The sequence below is a fragment of the Cajanus cajan genome, chromosome 1, assembly GCF_000230855.2.
Source record: "Cajanus cajan strain Asha chromosome 1, NIPB_CcT2T_4, whole genome shotgun sequence".
In the NCBI taxonomy this organism is placed as follows: Eukaryota; Viridiplantae; Streptophyta; class Magnoliopsida; order Fabales; family Fabaceae; genus Cajanus; species Cajanus cajan.
In genome coordinates this window covers 21,680,827-21,703,786 of record NC_138517.1, presented here as the reverse complement: position 1 = coordinate 21,703,786, position 22,960 = coordinate 21,680,827, and the positions used below count along the sequence as shown (strand labels likewise).

At 34.3% G+C, this 22,960-nt stretch overlaps 1 protein-coding gene across 12 annotated transcripts in view; it reads left to right on the top strand.

The window, feature by feature from the left end:
- The window catches only part of LOC145958902 (ERBB-3 BINDING PROTEIN 1-like), a 43,383-nt gene extending 21,623 nt beyond the window's left edge, over positions 1 to 21,760 (top strand). For 8 of the 12 annotated variants that reach the window (XR_014434459.1, XR_014434455.1, XR_014434448.1 and 5 more), the window contains exon 9: positions 3,136 to 3,310. Coding sequence is in view for 3 of the 12 variants with exons in the window: in XM_083076510.1 (XP_082932636.1) it covers positions 3,136 to 3,203 (68 nt within the window). In the remaining 9 variants the exon portion in view is untranslated. Of the gene's footprint in view, positions 1 to 3,062; positions 3,311 to 21,658 lie in introns of those variants that run through there. The other 4 variants (XR_014434456.1, XR_014434449.1, XM_083076517.1 and 1 more) reach the window with 2 other exon arrangements.
- The last annotated feature ends 1,200 nt before the right edge of the window (positions 21,761 to 22,960 follow it).

Sequence of the window (22,960 nt, the reverse complement as noted above, 5' to 3'; positions counted from 1 at the left end):
TATTGAATTTTTTTTTTACAAAAAGAAAACTACCTATATGATGTTAATGGAATACTGACCTAAAAATGTACAAAGGGGTATAAAATTTTTATTATTATTTTTTATTATTATTATCTTCATTGTTTGCTTATTATAAAATTTCAATCCATCTTATTAGAACAAAATAATACAAACAAATGCACACACATATGCTCAATCAACGTACACCCACGAACGATCAATGATCAAATCCTTGGTCTGTGGTCCCTGTCAAGAAAAGTGCATTGTATAGGACGGTTCTAATCTCACTGGTCTTTAAGGCCCCCAAGGTGCCCCCATTATAGGGACCCAGTATCTCTGTCGCCGTCACCTGGCAAACTCTAAGGTCTGTCGCAGTATTTTGGGCTAGAATAACCGGTTATCACCTTGAGTGTGATTTCCGACAAGGCTCGCAGGCTCCAAGGCCAAACTTGGGCCAGTCGTACGTCAACCACTCCCTATATTTAATACCCTCATGCCCTCGGGTGTAGGGGGAACTGTTGTGTGCAAAGGTTTGTGTACAATTTTATTTCAAATAGGTGCAGAATTTAAATAAGCAAACAGATATCAAGGCCAAGCAAAGAAAACAAACAAGGTAAAGGGAAAAAATATTTAAATTATTTTTATTTAATAAAGGGGAAAAATATTTAAATTATTATTTTTATTTTATTAACTTCATCAATTAAATGGGCCTGACCCTCTTAAAACGTCCCCAGTGGAGGCGCCATCTGTCGCAACCCGAAAATTTCCGATCTCGCGACATATGCTTTAGACATCCTTTTAAAAAGTCTCATTAATTAAGGAATGCCCGGACATCAGACTAATCCTTAATTAATGGTTTTGAAAATAGGTTCATGGAGTCACCACCAATATTTTACTCAAAACATTGGAAAAAGAAAAGGTTTTTAAAGATCCAATAATGGCCTTGATAACCAGAATTGGGTTCGGGAGTCGGTTACGTGTAGGGAAGGTATTAAGCACCCCTACAACGCCCTCAATCGGTACCCTATGATGAAGTTAATATGATAAGAATTAATAAATTAAATATTAAATTCCCTTTATTAATATTTATTTACATGCTTAAAATATAAACTAAGCGATTAACCCTAAAATATCTACATTACGTTTATTATAAATAATATTTATTAAAAATAAGAAATAAAAGAGAGAGAAGAAAATTAGCTGAAATACCTCTTGAACGAGCTCTATTGAATCTTCAAATATGGAGAAGGTGCTTTATGGCAACCTTTCACACTACAGTATGCCTCACAAATCTCAAGAAATACAATAGGAGGGAGAGAGAATATAGAGATGCGACACAAATCTCAAAAAATATAATAGAAGGGAGAGAGATAGAGAATTTTCGTGCTCAAAGGAGTCTTATTCGAAATTTCTCTGGCCGCCCCGAGAACTGTGCCCAAGACTTCAATTTATAGGGATCAGCAGTGGGCCAGAATGGCCTGTTCCGATTTCGGAACGACCCGTTCTGGCCCAATTATTATGTGTAAATTTTGTACCCTGGAACGGCCCGTTCTGAAAACGGAACGGCCTGTTCCAGAGTAGAAAGTAACACAAATTTTCCTTTTCCAGAACGGCCCATTCCATATTTTCCTTGTTTGGAATGGCCCGTTCTGTTATTGGAACGGCCCGTTCCACCCAAAATATTTAGTTGATTTCAGTTACGTTGGAACGACCCGTTCTTATATTGGAACGGCCCGTTCCGGGGTTCAGAACGGCCTGTTTCGATTGTGGAACGGCCCGTTTTGAGTTTTTGGAACGGCCCGTTCCGATTTTTGGAACGGCCCGTTCCGGGCTACTAAAACCACCTTATTTGGCCTTTAGGCCTTCTGATGTCTTGTCTTGTTGTTTGCCTACTTCGGAAGCCCCTTCCCTTCGTAATGGAGGTCCATTTCTTTATTTGTGTGCCCCCCGGACGAAATTGGGTGTCTACAATAATGAACATCCTTGTGGACATAGGCATGAAGGGTCGAACCACATTAAATAAATTGTGTGATCTTTTTCTATTTTTTTACAGTGTTGGTTTGTTTGTGTTCTCTCATCCTATGGAGGAATGACACACACTAGATGGGGTATTGTATAGTGTGTATAAAAAATTCACATGTTTGTGCAATGAAAAGAAAATAATTATCAGACGAAGCATTGGAGAAGAGTTAGATGAAGCATTAGAGATTTTTATACTAGTTCATCTCAATCACCGAAACTATGTCTAGTTTTCAATCTAACCATATTGAGATCCACTAACTTTCAACAAAGTTACAAGTATTCTTTTACGAAGCCATTTTTGGCTCAATCCTAAGTAGTCTTTGACTTACCTCTTCAAGCAACTACCCAAGTATTCTTTGAATAACAAGCCTATCCAAGCTTAATACCGAGTATTCTTTCAACCAAGCCTCTCTAGGCTTAACACCAAGTATTCTTTCAACCAAGCCTCTCTAGGCTTAACACTAAGTATTCTTTCACACAAGCCTCTCCAGGCTCAAACACTAAGTATTCTTTCACACAAGTCTCTCCAAGCTCAACACTAAGTATTCTTTTACATAAGCCTATCCAGGCTCAACCCTCATAATAAAGGTAATGGATGATTACAAGATTGTTGTCTCTTCTAGACATGGTGTAATCAGCAATGCAAGCAAAAGTAATATATAAAGAAATATGTACAAGATTTATAATAGAATGCTTCTTTGTAGTTTTTTAGCTCTATGTATTTCTGTATGTATCTCTATACAGATTTCTTGATGTGTATTGCTTATATCACTTATATTTTATGTGTTCCTCTCTTCTCTTTTTTGTTGTTTGAAGGCTTGATCTTTTTATAATAGCTTCAAAGAAAATGACCATTACAACAACTTTGAGTTAAACTTACAATATCCTTTACGAGTTGCTTCGTTTGTCTTCTTTGTGAATATAGAGATTATTGTTGATGCATATAATGCAAGCATTAAATTCCTTTCAGCAAAATGTGTATCTCTTATTTGATCTAACAAGCTACTTATCATCATTTCCTTCTAAATTGAGCATGACAGAAGCTATGTTAGCGCAAAGTAGTTGAAGTCAGCACATAACTGATGGATATTTTGTCTTTTTCTTCTTTAACAGATTTTGATAGTTCCAAGACATCTTTCTTGTTCGATTTGTTAAGGAAGAACAAATTTAATGAAATTTAATGTTAGTCTCATTCGAAAGTATACGTTTAATGCAATTTGACAGATTGTATACTTCATCTAATTTTCTCCATCTTACAGATAATATATAATTTCCACATTTCGTCCGATATGCTACATCTTCTTAAATTTTTAACTTTGCTTAAAAAGAAAATATTTTGTTTGTTATCATCAAAACGTGAGGAATCCAAGATCATCTTTTTACTTAGCACATCCTTATGTGTAAAAGAAGTTTTTGGTCCCTAACAATGGTGTCAAAGCTCATGGTTTGTGCAACCTAGTGACTTGTCACTTAAGTATCGAAGATTAGCATAAGGCAATTCCAATGCTCATGGAATGAAGTCAAAAAATATTGTTGAGCAAAAATATGATTGAAGATGATTGGGATAAGCATCAAAGAAAACAAGAAAATAAAGTTTGAAAATTTAAATTGAGGGAGAAATTGTTGGGGAAACAATTCAAATTTTCAATTTCAAATCTCTAAAATATTGTTCTCATATAGAAATAAATTATTTGTCTTTAAGATATTGTTTAAAATTAAAAATATTGTATTTATTTTAGAAATTTGTTTCTTTTTTTAAAGATTATGATGATAGGTCAACAAATAGAAGCTCTTGAGATGAGAAGAATTACCCGACTTGTATAGGTGGTTACCACTTTAAATAAGAAAAAAAATCATATGAATAAGGGTTTCTATGTTTCACTAGAAAAATTGTGATGGAGGCATTTCCAAGTTTCACCCATAAAACATGTGTGAGGGGTGTTTCCGAGTTTCATCCATAAAACTTGTGAGGAAGAGGTTTCCAAGTTTCACCTATAAAACTTATGAGGGAAAAGTTTCCAAGTTTTACCCATAAAACTTGTGAGGAGGGGTTTCAAGTTTAAACCACAAAACTTGAAGGGAAGATTTTTAGGATATATTTGTAATACATTTTGAGATATATAATGAACATCCTTGTGGACGTAGGCATAAAGGGTTGAACCACATTAAATAAATTTTATGTGATCTTTTTCTATTTATTTACGGTGTTGGCTTGTTTGTGTTCTCTTATCCATATGCATGAAAAAAAAAGAAGTTCTTGGTCCCTGACAGGGGTATCAGAGCTCATGGTTTGTGCAACCTGATGACCTACCACTTAAGTATCGAAGATTGACATAAGGAAATTTCAATGCTCACGAAATGGAGTAAAAAAAATACTATAGAGCAAAAATATGATTGAAGATGATTGTGATGAGCATCCAAGAAAACAAGAAAATAAAGTTTGAAAATTTTAATTGAGGGAGAAATTATTGGGAAAACAATTTAAATTTTCAGTTTCAAATCTCTAAGATATTGTTCTCATATAGAAATATATTATTCATCTTTAGGATATTGTTTAAAATTAAAAATATTGTATTTATTTTAGGGATTTGTTTCTTTTTTTAAGACTAGGATGTTAGGTCAATAAATAAAAGCTCTTGAGATGAGAAGAATCACTTAACTTGTAGAGAAGGGGGTTACAACCTTAAATGAGAGAAAAGGTCATATGAAGGAGGGCTTCTAAGTTTCACTAGAAAACTTATGAGGGAGGCATTTCCAAGTTTCACTAATGAAACTTGTGTGGGAGGACTTTCCAAGTTTCACTCATAAAACTTGTGAGGAAGAGGTTTCCAAGTTTCATCTATAAAACTTGTGAGGGAATGAATTTTCAAGTTTCATCTATAAAACTTGTAAGGAGGGCTTTTCAAGTTTAACCCGCAAAACTTGAAAAGAGGATTTTTATTAGGATATATATGTAATACATTTTGAAATTGATGGAAGACCATCCTTGGAGCTTCATGTGGGACCCATCAATAGGTCCATGGCTAGGAGATTGGAAGAAGAGAGGGGAACTAACACCCCTAGAGATATGCTTCTTGTGGTTAAAGGACATTGATCAATCTCCTAAGCCTTATTAGCATAGAATTTATCTTTTATGCCTATTTTGCCCTTGTCTTTATTTTTCCTATTTTTACCCTTGTATTTTGGGTATCTTAGACATATGATTTATTTTACTTGTATTTCTCATTTTACCCTTGTATTTTGGGGTATTTTAGCCATATGATTTATTTTCACTTGTATTTCTCATTTTACCCTTGTATTATGGGGTGCCTTAGATTATAGGATTTTATTTTTGGATTAGGGTATTCTATTAGGGTGAGAAATAGGCCTAGACATATTTTTTAGTGAGCATTGATCTATTTTTGGACTTGGAAAGGATTAGGCCCAAGTGAAGGGCACCTAGGTTGCATGGTCTTATCATGCACCTAGTTGTAGCTTAGCCAAATCCAAAGATTCCATCCTTGGCCACCAAGTAGCATCTAGGGTCAATTTGGGTTTCACTTGAAGTGAATTTGGCATGAAAATTTTGGCCATACACTTCCAAATGCAACCCTAGATGCTCCCTCCCCTATAAATACCCTAAACCATGCACCATGTAAATACTTTGAATTATATTGATATTCAGTGAGCATTTCATGCCTCAACATCTCTTCCTTAGTCATTAGGTTTGTTAGAAAAGAATGGAATAATTCAAGAGGGGGGGTTAATTGGATTCTATGACACTTTAAAAATTTTCAGAGTTCTTAGGATCTTTATTTCAATTCAAACATTTCTAATATGAATTTTCAAAGAAGTTCCTTAAAGACCTGTTAGTGAAGAATGAATCCTATATGCCTTCTTGATTAATCTTTAATAAACTTCAAAGTTAGGAGCAATCAATATGCAATACTTTGATTTAGTTTAATACAATGTTGTGCATACAAACATATTAGTCAAGAATACTCAAAGTAAAGGATAAGGGTAAGAGAAGATTGCACGAGTCTTTTATCCTGGTTCAGCCACTCCATATGTGACCTACATCCAGTCCTCAATCATAACCTGATCAAGATTTGTTCCACTATCTTAATGAAGAAGTTTTACAAGCATACCACACATGCATACACTCCTACATTCAAGATAACCACTTTCTTGACCCCAAGAAAGCACCCCTTGTAGAAACCCACTACAAGAATTCTTTACCACTTGAGAAACCTACTCAAGATTTACAATTATTCAAAAAGAATTAAGGAACAAATTCACCTGGAATTCAGAAGCAAATCTTAATCATTCTCTTTCCAAGAATGTGATGATGATGATGATCTTTTCTCAAAAAATTTCAAAAACGTTTTACTTCTTGATTTCACAAAGAAAACACTCCAAGAAGGTCACAAAGACTTCACAATAACGTTTTTCTCTTTTTGATTCTCTGTTCTATCTTGTGCTGAAGTTTCAAAATGTATGAACTATTTATAACATTTTCAGAACCAGATAATCGATTATTTTGTTCTTCATGATTTCTGGAAATCAACCAAGAACAATTTAATCGATTATTTAGCAGGATAATCGATTATTCCAGAGAGTGATTCCTGGGATAATCGATTATTTCACAAATAATCGATTATTGAAGCAAGGCATCCTTTTTACCTGTTGCTGGAATAATCGATTATATTTAATGATAATTGATTATTTTGAGTCAGTTTTCAAAAACTTTGTTTTATGTCTCAAAATAACTTCTTAAGTTTCTAACTCATCATCATACTCACTCTTAACCAGATTAGATAAAGATTAGCTCATGCACAAAGCACACACATGAAAAATAAGCTCAACAAAACAATACAATTTATGAGCTACTCCTATTACACAACATAATAGCCACATTTTCTTCTTGACTTTGTTTTTTGACTTGTTGATGTCCTTGGTCAGCTTTGTTCCACACTTTGTTATCATCAAAACCTTTATTCTCCAGATTTGAATTGATTCACCACTGTGAATCTCAACAAGGTTAACTTCGGCTAGCCTTCTCCTATCTCCACCCTTGGAGAGTGGGAAACCTAGAGTGGCCTCCATCTTCATTTTGGAGTGAGCCAACCTACCTTGAGAGCATTCCATATTCACGCCCAAAATCCTTCAGCCATAAACGTCCACTTCTCTTTTCAAAGGCTACTCTCCCTTGGTGCGCCTAGATCATTGGGCAAAGGTGACCCTCTTCAAAGACATGTACATCATCCATGGAAGGGAGGTCTCCATCATAAATATATAATGAACATCCTTTTGAACGTAGACATAAAGGGTCGAACCACGTTAAGTAAATTTTGTGTGATATTTTTCTATGCACAATACTCATTTGCTCATAATCAATGCCACAAGCAACATAGGCATTGTTCCAATCAATTTATACCAGAAAATTTATGATCTTTTAATTACCATATCTAAACCATAAGCATCATATCGTCAGCAAAAAAATTAATTTGTCAGCCAAAATCACAATGTGCAGTACAATATCACATTTCAAGGCATTATCAAATATACCAGCAAACATCAATTACCATATATCAATGTTCAAAAATAGAACATTGCACAATCAACCATCCAAAACAGAATCATCAACACATTCCAAACACAATATAACAACAATAAACCTTCACATTGCATCAGAATATAAAGTGTTCAACAAAATAAGCCAAGGAAATTGTTCGGAAATTAAACAAAATTACAACCCAATTGAAAAACAAAAATTTAAAACTAAAACTTCCTAATTCAAAACAGAACATTAAAGCACTAAAGTCACTCCGAGTCCTCCGGCATCCCAAGTTGAGCCTTAATTCGGTTAATCTCATGATCAAGGTTATCAAACCGATCAAGAATACCCGAATAAATCGACTCGTGCCTCCTAGACATCTCCATTACCGCATCAAGCTTATTAATCATAATTTGCTCAAATGGAGAGAATGCTTTAGCCTCCGCTTCTTGTTCTCTATCAGGTTCAACTTCTACTTGTGGTGGTTGGTCTTCATCATGAGATGGAATGCCATCTTCGTCAGTTGCAGGTTCAGGAGTCGGAGGGACATCTCCCTTGAATACCCATTTGTCTTCTTGTTTCAGCATCCACATATGATGCAAGGAAGATTTTTCAATCTTATTAGAGGCATGGAGAATTATCTTTTTCTCCCCTTTCAGATCCACACCTGTTTTCTCAAAAGTTTTAGACAATAATAAACCATATGGAATTTGACCGTCCTCTTTCCTCATAGCCTTCAACATACAGTCGTTCACCACAGACACCCAATCAATCTTAATCTTTTTCTTGATAACATGCATCAGCAAAATGTCATCCCTTGACATTTGAGCATGATTATGCAAACGAGGCTTAAGCATCCAAGCTATAATAAAAGAAATTAAGCGTGAATTTTTCTTCATACCTCCGACCAGAAATTTTGTATAGTTGGTGTTCTCTAGATTCCTCTAACAGTCTCTAAAAGTTGTCAGCTCCTCAAAATCTCCGATGAAGGGTTGGGGCTTTATACTCCCATTTCCGCTCAGCCTGGCAGCTTCCATCAAAGTTGGACCGTCAAGCTTTATGAGCTTGCCCTTCACCACCGATTGCATTATCCCTTCATTGGTTGAGGCAAAGCATAAAAACAGCCTTATAAGCTCAGGGTAATAGGGTCCTTCTAGTTCCAAAAACTTCCCAAGTTCCTGGTGCTCTAATAGAGTAGGAAAGCTAAACCCCTCGTTCTTGAACCATTCCAGCTTCAAGGTCTTGGGAGGGATGATTCTTCTACCTGCATACCATTCAAAATAGTACTCTTGGGTTTTCTCATCAGCAAACCATTTTGAAATGAGTTGCTTCGTGGGTAGAGATCGTTTGTTCCCCCTCACTTCTAGCTTCTTTAGCCTTTTGGAAGATGAAGTAATTATTGGGTTAAAGATTGGTTCTTTGGTGGAGGTGAAGAAGATGAAGAAAGATGAAGAGAATGAGTGTGTTAGGGTTTGAGAGTTGAGAGAATCTGAGTATTTGGAAAATGAGAGGGTTCAAAGATTATAAAAGCCCTAGCACGGTTTTGGGTAGAGGAGAGGTTCCATAAATGAAGGGTAGTGGAAAGTTGGAGGTTGGCGCGAATAAAATCGTTCGAAAACCTTCTAGAAAACCAAGGGTCGCGCAAATAATCGATTATTTTTGGAATAATCGATTATTCCAGAGGGTCATTTTCCTCAAACTTGCCCAGATAATAGATTATTTCCCAAATAATCGATTATTCCAGAGACTCTTTGTATTCTGCTTCCCAGATAATCGATTATTCCAGAGACTTCTAGAATTCCTCTTCTCCCAGATAATTGATTATTGCCCAAATAATCGATTATTCTCATAGGCTCACTTACAATAATCGATTAAATTTTAAAATAATCGATTATTCCAGAGAAGTTTTGCTTCTCTTATTTCTAACTTTTTAAACCATTTTAAATCTAATTCAACTCTTAAACACTCTCTTTTATGCATTACACATCAATGTTTTACACATACATTAATCATTTTCAATCAAACAATCAATCCCAAGTAGACAATCACAATCAATTCAAACAAGACTCATTGATTATTCCTAGTTCAATTCTCAATTGATTAAATCTTTCTCTTGGTAGAGGTTTTGTAAATATGTCAGCTAATTGCTTACTAGTTTCAACAAACTCTATAACACAATCATTTTTCTGAACATGATCTCTTAAAAAGTGGTGTCTTATCTCTATGTGTTTTGTCCTAGAGTGCAAAATTAGATTTTTGGTCAGATTTATTGCACTTGTATTATCACATCTCAAAGGAATTTTATTTAGCTCAGTTCCATAATCTCTTAGTTGTTGTTTCATCCAGAGAATTTGAGCACAACAACTCCCAAGCTATATATTCAGCCTCAGCTGTACTTAAAGCAACACAAGCTTGCTTTTTGCTATGCCATGAGACTAGTGCACTTCCTAGTAGGTGACAAGTACCACTTGTTCTTTTTCTATCAAGTCTACACCCAGCATAGTCTAAATCTGAGTAGCCTATCAGACTTAGTGAGACTCCTATTGGATACCACAAACCTACATTAGTTGTTCCTTTCAGATATTTAAGAATTCTCTTTACAGATTTCATGTGAGATTCTTTTGGATTTTCCTGAAATCTTGCACACAAGCACACAACAAACATTATATCAGGCCTACTAGCTGTCAAATATAAAAGTGATCCAATTATACCTCTATACTTTGAGTTATCAACAGCTATGCCTTTCTCATCCAAGTCAAGATTGCATGTGTTTGATATTGGTCTTGCAGCCTCCTTACACCCTTCCATACCAAAATTCTTCAATAGTTCATTGCAATACTTGCTTTGACTTATGAAGATTCCATCACTCATTTGTTTGATTTGCAACCCCAAGAAGAATGTAAGCTCCCCCATCATTGACATTTCAAATTCTCCTTCATGGCCTTAGCAAATTCTTTGCATAGAGAGACATTAGTAGATCCAAAAACAATATCATCCACATAGATTTGAACATACATTGTATCATTTTTAAACTTCTTCACAAACAATGTATTATCTACTTTCCCTCTTACATAGTTATTTTCAATCAAAAATTTTCTCAGCCTGTCATACCATGATCTTGGAGCTTGTTTCAAGCCATAAAGTGCCTTTTTAAGTTTGTACACATGATTAGGATACTTAAAATCAACAAAACCAGGTGGTTTCTCCTCATACACTTCTTCTTGTATCAACCCATTAAGAAAAGCATTTTTTACATCCATTTGATAAAGCTTGAAATTCATTATAGAAGAATAAGCAAGAAGTAATCTAATGGCTTCAATCCTTGCTACAGGGGAAAAAGTCTCATCATAATCAATTCCCTCTTCTTAATTATACCCCTTAGCCACTAACCTTGCCTTATTTCTTATAATAATTCCTGATTCATCAAGCTTATTTCTGAAAACCCATTTGGTTCCTATAATTGGATAATCAGTTGGTAATGGCACTAAATCCCATACTTCATTTCTTTCAAACAGATTTAGTTCCTCTTGCATAGCCATTAACCAATGTTCATCTTTTAGTGCTTCATCTATAGTCTTAGGTTCAACTTGTGACACAAAAGCCATAGTATTACAAATATTCTTGATGGCTCTTCTAGTTGACACTCCCTTACCAATATTTCCAATTATATTTTCCATTGATAAGTCCCTAGAAGTTTTCCATTCCTTAGGCAATTGTTCACTTGTATCCTCAGTGGTTTCATTTGATTCACTCTCTTTAGGCTTTTCATTAGGTTCACTTTCTAATAGAGGTTAATCAAGCAAATCAGTCAAGTCTTCTATTTCAGTTTGCTTTGTCTCTTGTTTGTTAGTCTCTTCAAACACAACAAGAACTGATTCTTCAACAATTAGAGTTTTCTTATTATATATTCTATAGGCTTTGCTATTTGTAGAATATCATAAGAAGATTGCCTCATCAGCTTTTGCATCAAATTTTCCAAGTTGCTCTTTGCCATTGTTCAGCACAAAACACTTACACCCAAATACTCTAAAGTATGAAATATTAGGCTTCCTCCCATTATAAATTTCATAGGGTGTTTTCTTTAGTATGGGCCGGATCAGAACTTTGTTTAACACATGACAAACTGTGTTAATAGCATCAGCCCAAAAATATTTTGGTAATTTGGTCTCATTCAACATAGTCCTTGCTAATTCCTCAAGAGACCTATTTTTCCTTTCAACAACCCCATTTTGTTGAGGTGTCCTAGGTGCTGAAAAATTATGATTAATACCATGCTCCTCAAAGAATTTTTGGAACAAAATATTTTGGAATTCACCTCCATGGTCACTTCTAATAGAGGTGATGTTTGAGTTCTTTTCATTTTGAACAAGCTCGGCAAATTTCTTAAAAGCATGAAAAGCTTCATTTTTGTTTTCAAGAAACATAACCCATGTGAATCTTGAATAGTCATCTACAATAACTAACCCATAGTAGTTCCCACCTAGACTCATGGTTCTTAAAGGACCAAACAAATCCATGTGAATTAATTGTAAAGGTCTAGTAGTTGAAATCTGATTTTTGCTTTTAAAGCTAGCCTTCACTTGCTTGCCCTTTTGACAAGCATCACATAGTTTGTCCTTACTAAACTTGAGTTTAGGTAATCCTATCACTAACTCCTTTCTACTAAGTTTGTTTAAGTGATCCATGTGAATATGAGCAGCTCTCCTATGCCAAATCCAAATGACGTGCTTCCACTTGGATGCACATGGATGATTCAATCCTTCACGGAATTCCTTGGAGAAACTTCAAGGAAAGGAGACGCCACAAAGGATCAAGGTGACCTAAGCTTGCTTCAAGCTAAGTCCAAAGAAGAATGGTGTCCTAGCTCTACAAGGAGAAGATCTCAAGTAGGGTAGAAGCTAGGAGTAAGGTGACTTCGGAGAAGGAGAATTCTATGTGAGAAATACTCATTCAATATAATCCAAAGTGTTACGAACTCTCGGCCAAAAGGAATATATAGAGTAAAATTAGGTTAAATGGTTCCTTGGGTTAGCCTAAGGTTAAGTAAAACCATGGTATGGTTACTTAACCTTAGGCGCCTAAAATTTGAATTCAAAATTCAAATTTTAGGAGCCAAACCCGGAACCTCCATGTGCTCCATCATTTGGCATGTAATTTGGCTTCTCATTTGAGTTGCATTTAAGTCACACCATGTGCATGTGTGCACATGGCCGAAATGCCTCTCAAATGCCAAGTTAATTACATTCTAATGATAATGCACATGCAACCTTAATTAACCCTAAATTCTAATGACCTCTAAATGTAATTCCTAAGCTACAAGGTCGGAAATACAAGGCCCAAAGAAAATACAAGGCACTAAGGCCCAATCCTACACTATCCCTAATCTAATGGGCTTGAGACAAAGCCCAACAAAACAAAGTGGCGAGCCTTCCTTGGGCTTGGGCCCACTCTTCATGCATCATCCTTGCCATAGTCCTAGTAGTTGGGCCCTTAGCCCATGGGCCTCCTCCATCACCAAATGTTTTCTTCTTTGGTTATTAAGCACTTGGTGTTGGAAATTGCTATTGAGTGTTCTAAGTCAAGCATGTATATGTTGTCAATTCTTTTTCCAATGAATCTGATTTCTTTTGTCTTTTTATCACAGATCAAGTAACAAGTATTATCAAATTCAATTTTAAAACCTTTATCACTAAGTTGACTTATACTCAGCAAATTATGTTTCAGCCCTTCAACAAACAATACATTCTCAATCAATGTTAAGGAGGAGGAGTTACCAATATTACCATGACCAAGAATTCTCCCTTTTTTGTTGTCACCATAAGTAACAAACCCTTCATTCTTCAATTTCAGACTTAAGAATTTTGAAGGATCTCCAGTCATATGCCTTGAGCAGCCACTATCAAGATACCATAGTAAACTTTTGGCCCTCAAGCATTTCTACAAAAAAGATCAGAAAAATGATTTAGGTACCCATGTGAAGGGTCCTTGATGGTTAGTTCTCAGCCTTTGGCTCTTTTTAATCCAAACCATTTCTCCATTTGGAACTCCATACTTCCTAGAGTAGCAATTCCTTATTGTATGACCTTTCTTACAACAATAATAGCAAGTTGTTTGTCTAATGAAATTGCTTTTGTATTTTCTAAAAACTTAGTTTTTTCTTAAAAACTCCTTTCTTTGATTTTAATGGCATGTTCATGCTTTGATTAAAACAAGTCCACTTCTATCAAAAGTATTTCTTTGTTTTCCCAAAATGATATTCAAATTTGCATTTCCATTTGTGAACTTTGCAAGAGTGATTTTCAAATTAGCATTTTCCTTTTCCAAAGTCTTGCAATTTTCACAAACACCTTTTGAAGAAGGGGAGGTTTCACAATGAGCTTCATTAAAGTTCAAAATAGTTTGAAGATTGTCATGCTCATTTTTCAAATCCTCAAGCTCTTGTTCAGCTTTAATTAAAGCATTTTCATACCATGACAGCTTGTTTTTAAGCTTTGAATTTAGAGCATCTAATTTCACAGCCTCTTTGTGAATTTGAATGAAAGCTTCTTGAAGTTGATCATAGTCCGGATTATATTCAAGGTCAAAATCACTTACTATTGTGTCTTGGTCAGCTCCAGCCATCAAACACAAATTATTTTCTTCAAATTCAGATTCATCACTTGTTGTGCTTGAGTCATTGTCTTCCCAAGCAATGTAGGCTCTCTTTCCTTTTCCATTTTTCTTCATTTTCTTTTCCTCTTATTGCTTCTTTAAGAGGTTTGGACATTAAGCTTTTATGTGTCCCAGTTTCCCACACTCAAAGCAATTATAGGAGGATGTACTTGCTTCCTCTTTCTTGTTAGTCTTCTTATTGAACTTGTAGGGGGAATTCCTCTGAACTTCTTCACCAGCAAGTTGAAGTTCTCTGTTTCAGAATCTTTGGAGCTTGATTCTTCACACACCTCTTTACCTTTGACTGATTTCAAGGCTCTTAGTGACACTACCTTGCCTTTCTTGTCCTGCTGTTCATTTTCCTCAAATATATGCAGCTTTTGCTCATGCTCTCTCAGCTTTCCAAAGAGAGTAGCAAGGGTCAATGAAGTCAAGTCCTTTGATTCTTCTATGGCAGTCACCTTTGCTTGCCACGACCTGTCCAAGCATTGCAGCACTTTCAAATTTAATTCTTCTTCTTCAAATTTCCTGCCAAGATCAACAAGGTGATTTATCAAGTGTGTAAACCTCTTTTGAAAATCAGAAATTGATTCACCATTGTTCATTCTCAACAATTCATATTCTCTTATGAGAGTATGCTTTCTAGATCTCTTTACATCACTTGTTCCTTCATGAGTGACTTGCAAAGTATCCCACATTTCTTTAGCAAATTTGCATTGATAGATTCTAAAAAATTCATCAATAGACAATGCAGATGTAATGATGTTCTTTGCTCTATAGTCATATTGGGCTCTTTTTCTCTCATCATCACTCCACTCACTCCAATGTTTTTCTCTCTTCCCATCATCATCTTTGGTCATATTGATATAGGGTCCATTTTCAATTACATCCCACACAGTAATGTCAATTGCTTCAATGAAAATTCTCATCCTAATTTTCCAGTAGACATAGTTTTCACCATTGAAAACAGGAGGTCTATGAATAGACACACCCTCACCATAAGGTAGGTTGCTATCGGTTATTTTTGAAATCTTGAATAACACTCAAGAACCTTGCTCTAGATACCAATTGTTAGAAAAGAATAGCACAATCCAAGAGGGGGGGTGAATTGGATTCTTTGACACTTTAAAAATTTTCAGAGTTCTTAGGATCTTTATTTCAATTCAAACTTTTCTAATATGAATTTTCGAAGAAGTTCCTTAAAGACATGTTAGTGAAGAATGAATCCTATATGCCTTCTTGATTAATCTTTAATAAACTTCAAAGTTAGGAGCAATCAATATGCAATACTTTGATTCAGTTTAATACAATGTTGTGCATACAAACATATTAATCAAGAATACTCAATGTAAAGGATAAGGGTAAGAGAAGATTGCACAAGTCTTTTATCCTGGTTCAGCCACTCCACATGTGACTTACATCCAGTCCTCAATCATAACCTGATCAAGATTTGTTCCACTATCTTAATGAAGAAGTTTTACAAGCATACCACACATGCTTACACTCCTACATTCAAGATAACCACTTTCTTGACCCCAAGAAAGCACCCCTTGTAGAAACCCACTACAAGAATTCCTTACCACTTGAGAAACCTACTCAAGATTTACAATTATTCAAAAAGAATTAAGGAACAAATTCACCTGGAATTCAGAAGCAAATCTTAATCATTCTCTTTCCAAGAATGTGATGATGATGATGATCTTTTCTCAAAAAATTTCAAAAACGTTTTACTTCTTGATTTCACAAAGAAAACACTCCAAGAAGGTCACAAAGACTTCACAATAACGTTTTTCTCTTTTTGATTCTCTGTTCTATCTTGTGCTGAAGTTTCAAAATGTATGAACTATTTATAACATTTTCAGAACCAGATAATCAATTATTTTAAAGGATAATCGATTAATTTGTTCTTCATGATTTTTGGAAATCAACCAAGAACAATTTAATCGACTATTTTGCAGGATAATCGATTATTCCAGAGAGTGATTCCTGGGATAATCGATTATTTCACAAATAATCGATTATTGCAGCAAGGCATCCTTTTTACCTGTTGCTGGAATAATCGATTATATTTAATGATAATCGATTATTTTGAGTCAGTTTTCAAAAACTTTGTTTTATGTCTCAAAATAACTTCTTAAGTTTCTAACTCATCATCATACTCACTCTTAACCAGATTAGATAAAGATTAGCTCATGCGGAAAGCACACACATGAAAAATAAGCTCAACAAAACAATACAATTTATGAGCTACTCCTATTACACAACATAATAGCCATATTTTCTTCTTGACTTTGTTTTTTGACTTGTTGATGTCATTGGTCAGCTTTGTTCCACACTTTGTTATCATCAAAACCTTCATTCTCCAGATTTGAGTTGATTCACCACTATGAATCTCAACAAGGTTAACTTCGGCTAGCCTTCTCCTATCTCCACCCTTGGAGAGTGGAAAACCTAGAGTGGCCTCCATCTTCATCTTGGAGTGAGCCAACCTACCTTGAGAGCATTCCATCTTCATGCCCAAAATCCTTCACCCATAAACGTCCACTTCTCTCTTCAATGGCTACTCTCCCTTGGTGCACCTAGATCATTAGGCAAAGGTGACCCTCTTCAAAGACGTTTACATCATCCATGGATGGGAGGTCTCCATCATAAATATATAATGAACATCCTTGTGAACGTAGACATAAAGGGTCGAACCACGTTAAGTAAATTTTGTGTGATATTTTTCTATTTCTTTATGTCGTTGGCTTGTTTGTGTTTTCTCATCTTTATGCGTAAGAAAAGAAGTTTTTAAGTCCATAACGCAAAGCAAGCAAAAACTAGTGGACTTGTAATAGCTTGGACACACTAGAATAAGAAAGATCTAGAGATTTGTATAGTTGTGAGATTGTGCAGTTGAGGATGACTTGAAGGAATTAATTTTTACTACCTATACAAACAAGATGCATATAATTTTTGGTGACTCATCACTTAAGAACTCAACAGTTAAGTGTGTTTAACTTGGAGTGATTTAAAAATGGACGACTTTTTGTGATGGAGTTGGCAAGTGAAGCGAAAGATCTTTCTTCCTTTTCCTTCTCCAAGCTCACGGATATTCTTCCTTGATGATGAACTCCGAATAGCACTCTTGATTTGAAGACAAGAAGGGAAGGGTTCCTAGGCTAAGATGGAAGCATCCAAGCAAGGAAACCAAAAGAAAGCTCACAACCAAGCTTAGAAGGAAGGAATTCCTAATGCTAAGGCTTAGAACTTTGGTGACTTTGGGAGAGAATGGCTGAAGAATATTCAGAAAATTCTCATGTATGATCAAAGTGATTACACAAAAGTGAAAATGGAATTATATAGGACACATATGGAATGAGAAATGGCCCCAACCAAGAGAAGCCAAAGTTGGCACCAAGTTTGAATTCGAATTTGAAATTTGAATTCAAACTTGGACGTCCAAGCTTGGTGCCTCATGTGGACGGTTCTCATCTAGAAGCTTAATTACATTTTGATGTAATTTAGGGTTCATTTGAGTCATCACATGTGCAGCCACCTTTGGCACAAAACATGTGACTCAAATGCAACTCTATTTACTCTTAAATGTAATTAAGTTTCTATGATCCATGCCTATTATGTATTCCTTTAAAATTCCTAATCTAATGGCCTAAATACAATGGCCAAACAAATACAATGGAAAGGAAAAATTACAAGAATTAAAATGAGCCCAATATTGGGTACCAAAAACTTAAAGGCCCATGAAGCCCAAAACTAGGCCCAATAAACCTAAGACCCAAAATTCCTATACTGGAGGTCCATAATACAAGACCAAAAAATATGAAATCCCACACTACTCAAGATGCAATAAAAGGTGGTACTCCATGTAAAGCCCAAGTGAAGAGTACCCTGGGCCCCCCAAGCCCATTGGACCCACTAAGCTCTGAAGCAGTCAAATCTTCTAGTAATTTTCTAGCTATAGCTCTAGTGGTTGGACCTTTAGTCCATGCTCTTCCATCATTTTGAGAAATTTCTCAAAAAGTGTGCGAGTAAAGACAAAATACATTAAAAAATCTTGTATTAATTTGTAAAAATAATCATTAACCCTAGAGGTAATTGAATATCTCAAAAAGGACTACGCAGAAAATATTCTCACTAGTGAAGGAAGCTACTAAGACGTATTACAATATCATAGTTTTTACCAAACATACTATATAACCAAAAAGATATTAATTTATTTGTGTTATAGTAAAAGAAATTAACATATATAAATACTTGAGTGTGCTATATATATATATATATATATATATATATATATAGCACTTGGTGTACTTCTTTAAGCTATGATTAAAAAGCTCTTCCCTTACATCGATAAAGTTAACGATCTCTAAAATGAAGAGTGTAGTCTGTGACTTTAAGTTCCTATACATAGATTTCTTCGATATTGTCTCATTTGCACATTTTTCCCAAGCGTCAGAATAAACCTCCAAACACACTCTTTTTCTTTCACACACGTGGAAATGCACACATGCACACACACATAAATCTACTTATTTTAATTAATTAATTAAATATTACTGATAAAAAAAATTAAATCAAGCTAACAAAACAAATTAAACATTATATCATATTATTTATTTTCGAAAACGGGATGTTTCAAATATCATTAAATTACTATTTTTACCCCATACTGTAATTTGGCCCAAAAACAAAAGCCCATTACTCACACATAAATTTATTTTAAAAATTTGTTAAACCTTTAAAAATAATATATCCGATGAATAATTGTCAAAATTCTTGGCAAATGTAAAAAGTAGATGTGTTGTGGCTAGCTTAGCTGTAGGATATATCCATTCCTTTAAACGGTAAACCTATTACCCGTATTAGAATGTGTTTGTTTGAAGTTATTTTATCATGTTTATGAAAATATATGGATATAAAATGTGTTTTTTCATGTTTATTACAAGAAAAAAATAACTTTCATATTTTCATGTTCATATTTTGAAGAAAAAAAGTTGATAAATTGATTCTTATGACATGAGAATAATATTATAATTGAGAAAAATATTTTTATCCTTTTGACGTCTTTCATACCCTCACTTTTATAAAACATTTCTAACATTGACTAAATGTATTATTTTAAAATATTCAAAAATATCATTTTCGTCATTATGTTATTTCCAAGAATAAAATTTGATAACTTGAAACAAACATCTTCTCGTGAATCATTTTTAATCCTTACAACCTATTTATCCATTCCTAACTTCCACATTCCAACGTTGTTTACACTAGGCATATGACATACTTTTACTCTACTTACAAGGTTATCAATCGCCACATTTAAAAATATTTAAGTGAACCAAAGTTCAAATTCTATTTTAAGAGGTGTATTGGATTGTGATTTCAAAAAACTATTTTAAAATGAAAATGTTACATGAATTTTAAAGACTTTGTGGAAAAAAGAGAAAAACTAGAAGGGGATTGAGTAGTGTTAATAAAAAATTCAAACTTTATGAAAATAATGAAGTAGTAACTTTGTGAAGAAGTGCAGATGAAAAGATAATAAATTGAACACAAAGTATTTTTATACTGATTTGTCCCAACAATTGAAACTACATTCAGTTCTTGATGCAATCAGATCAAGTTCCATTATCTTATGCAAAGATACAAGTATTTTTTTTTATAGTTCCATTATCTTATGCAAAGATACAAGTATTTTTTTTTATCAAACCACTTTTGGCTTAGACGGTAACACCTTTTTTTTCTCCATAAAATATAATATAAGTATTTTAGTAATAATTTTGGTATTTTTATTTTATTAATAGAGATTGTTAGATAATTATTTAATATATTTTAGAATATAATATATAGTATTTTTTATTAAATATTATAATATTTACTAAAAGGGAAGAGAATTTGTAACTGTGGTTAAGTATTTTAACTGAAAGAGGGTTAAGATTTTTAAAAGAATAGTTTTTTGATCAAATCCTCTTACGCCTCTATTTTCATGTATGCGCTAGCTCGGAGAACAATAATAGAAAGGAAATCACCCCAGAGTCGTGCACTCGCCGTCTATAGTTTATCTAGGTAAGGAGGGGGAGTAAAAAATCTCGCTTTGGGTGTGGCTTTGTATGTCGCATAGTGGGATTGACTCCCAATCCTATTTTTTTTGTATGCTCATGTATGTGGGGTTTTACCCAATTGTATCTATTTTACTTATCATTCTCTTTGTATGTTCTAATCAATGTGAATTGTATGTGTTAGTAATTTTCGAAATTGGGTTGTAAGTTTCATGTTTTGATGTTCCTATGGGTTCTTATGGGAACCATAAAAGAATGCATTGTTGGTTGTATGAAGGGATTGTCTGAGTATGTAATTGTATGCATAAATTATGTTGGTGATTTGGTGTGTGTCTAATAATTTTTGCATTTTCTGATGTTGTTGTTTTTGATACATTGTCAAGCGCCACTTGAGGTGCGCTAGGCATCATTGAGGCAGAGAGTAAAGTTTGCTCTCAGATTCTCTCACGCTGGGTGTGGGATGACTTTCATTGGGCATAGAAGCTATAGGGGGTTTCCTGTGACTATTCCATTGGGCATGAGTTAACTCTCACCAAGCATGGACCCTCTAAAGAGCTTTGATGGTTTTCTCATCAGGTGTGGACTTAGTCATGTTGGGCGTGGTTCAGACAAAGGCCAACATGATTCTTTGGAGGACTCATGTTGGGCACAAGACGTGTGCCGCTGGGCGCCATCCTACCTGTAGACCTTCTGTTATTCTTTTGTTAAATTCCATGTTGTAGTTACTATATTGTGATGTTGATGTGAATGTGAAAGGATATCTATATACAAATCTATGAATATGGATGAGGAGTAATGTGACATGAGAAGGATGTTAAATGTGAGATTATGTGAATGTAATTCATAGAGCCTTTTTACCATACATCATGTGCATAAAATGTTTTTGTAAGGGTACGATATGGAATACATTGTCAGGGAATGTCCCTTGTGTAAAAGCTTGGGAACCAACCTTGGGGATAGCTTGGTTTGGAAGTCCTAGTCCTGCCTTTGTGAGCATGGAATATATCTTGTGCGACTTAGCTATTTTGACTAGACGTTGGTAGTATGTCCTTCTCGTAAGAGTGTGTAAAAGGTGTAACCCAACATGTACTCCTAGACTACTCTAGTGTATTGCTAGTGGCAATACATAAGTGTGATGTTTTTTTACTAGCGCCACATGCTTGATAACATGTAGTCCGTATCCATTGCATACGCATTAGAATTATATTTATTGTTGTTTATCATGTTATGGATGAGCTAAGTATGATGATGATGTGTAATTGCGTATGTTATATTATGATTACGTGTACTATTTGTGTTTGGCTAGCCAGTTGCATTCTTGCACTATGAGCCAAAATGAGATGTTTCTCACTCCCTTTTTCTTTGTGTTGTTTTCTTGTGGTTGTTATAGGTGGTCATCAGCTTGGTATTGAGGATGTTTGTGATGAGGCGTAGTCCTCAATGTTGGGTCACTCTGATAGAACATGTGACATCGGGGAGTAGTTGAGACTAGTTAGGATTTGTTTCAAGCTATTTTATTTCCTTTGTAATTTGTTATTTACACTAAGTTTAGTTATGTTACAATGTGATTCTTTCTACCTGTTTGAGTTTTGAGTTGATTTATTATAGTTGAGGTATTTCATTTTATAATATATTATGTATTATGGCATGTGGGGTATAGGGTATCACACAAACCTAAGTGTTCTTTGACTTATCTTTTCAAGCAACTAGCCAAGTATTCTTACAACACAAAGTCTCTCCAGGATTTAACAACCAGGTATTCTTTTATAGACAAACCTTTCTAGACTTAAACTAATAAGTATTCTTTTACATATAAGCCTCTTTAGGCTCAAACAAATAAATATTCTTTTACAGTCAAGCCTCTCCAAGCTTAAAGCAATAAGACAAAGTTAAATGTGGAAGAAAATACACACAAAAGTTTTGAAGGTCAAGTTAAAAGCAAGCTGATCAAGAAACAAGATCTTAAGAATCAACTAGATAAGTTTTGTCAACTTAGCTGAATATGTAAAAAGGAAGCTTTAGAAAATTGAAAGTTTACTTGGCCATTAAAATAAGGATTTCAAGAAAAACTTAAATTTAGTCTTTTTGAATATAAAAATAAGTTTTTTTGAAAAAGAAAGTAAAAAGTAAAGTGTTCAAAAAGACTATACAAAAATAATTTTGACTGGTAAGTAAAAACTTCTAAATTCATAAGTTTTCAAAAAGAAAAACTTGTAATATCTATATAATAATTGATTACCAGTTTAAGTAATTGATTACCAGAAGAAGAAAACATCTTGGTTCAAAATTCAAATGCCAAAAACGTGTTCTGGTAATCAATTACCAGACCTTGTAATCGATTACTAGAAGAGGGAAATTCAAATTTTGAATTTAAAGATACAACGTTTCAAATTGTTTTTGAATTTAAAACGTTGTAATTGATTACCAATTCCTTGTAATTGATTATCAATGTATCTTTTCTGAAAATTATAAAGGGTTACAACTTTTCATGAGAAGACTCAACCATAGGGATACTTGTCTATAAATACCTATAATTCTTTCAGAAAAGGTTACAAACTCTATTGTGAAAAAGATATTTACAAAACTTATTGGCCAAAGTCATTTGCATTATTCTCTAAAGAGTTCATTAAGATCTTAAAAATGTAATATCTACTCTTCAAAGAGAGTTACTCTGTTATACCCACTTGAGGAT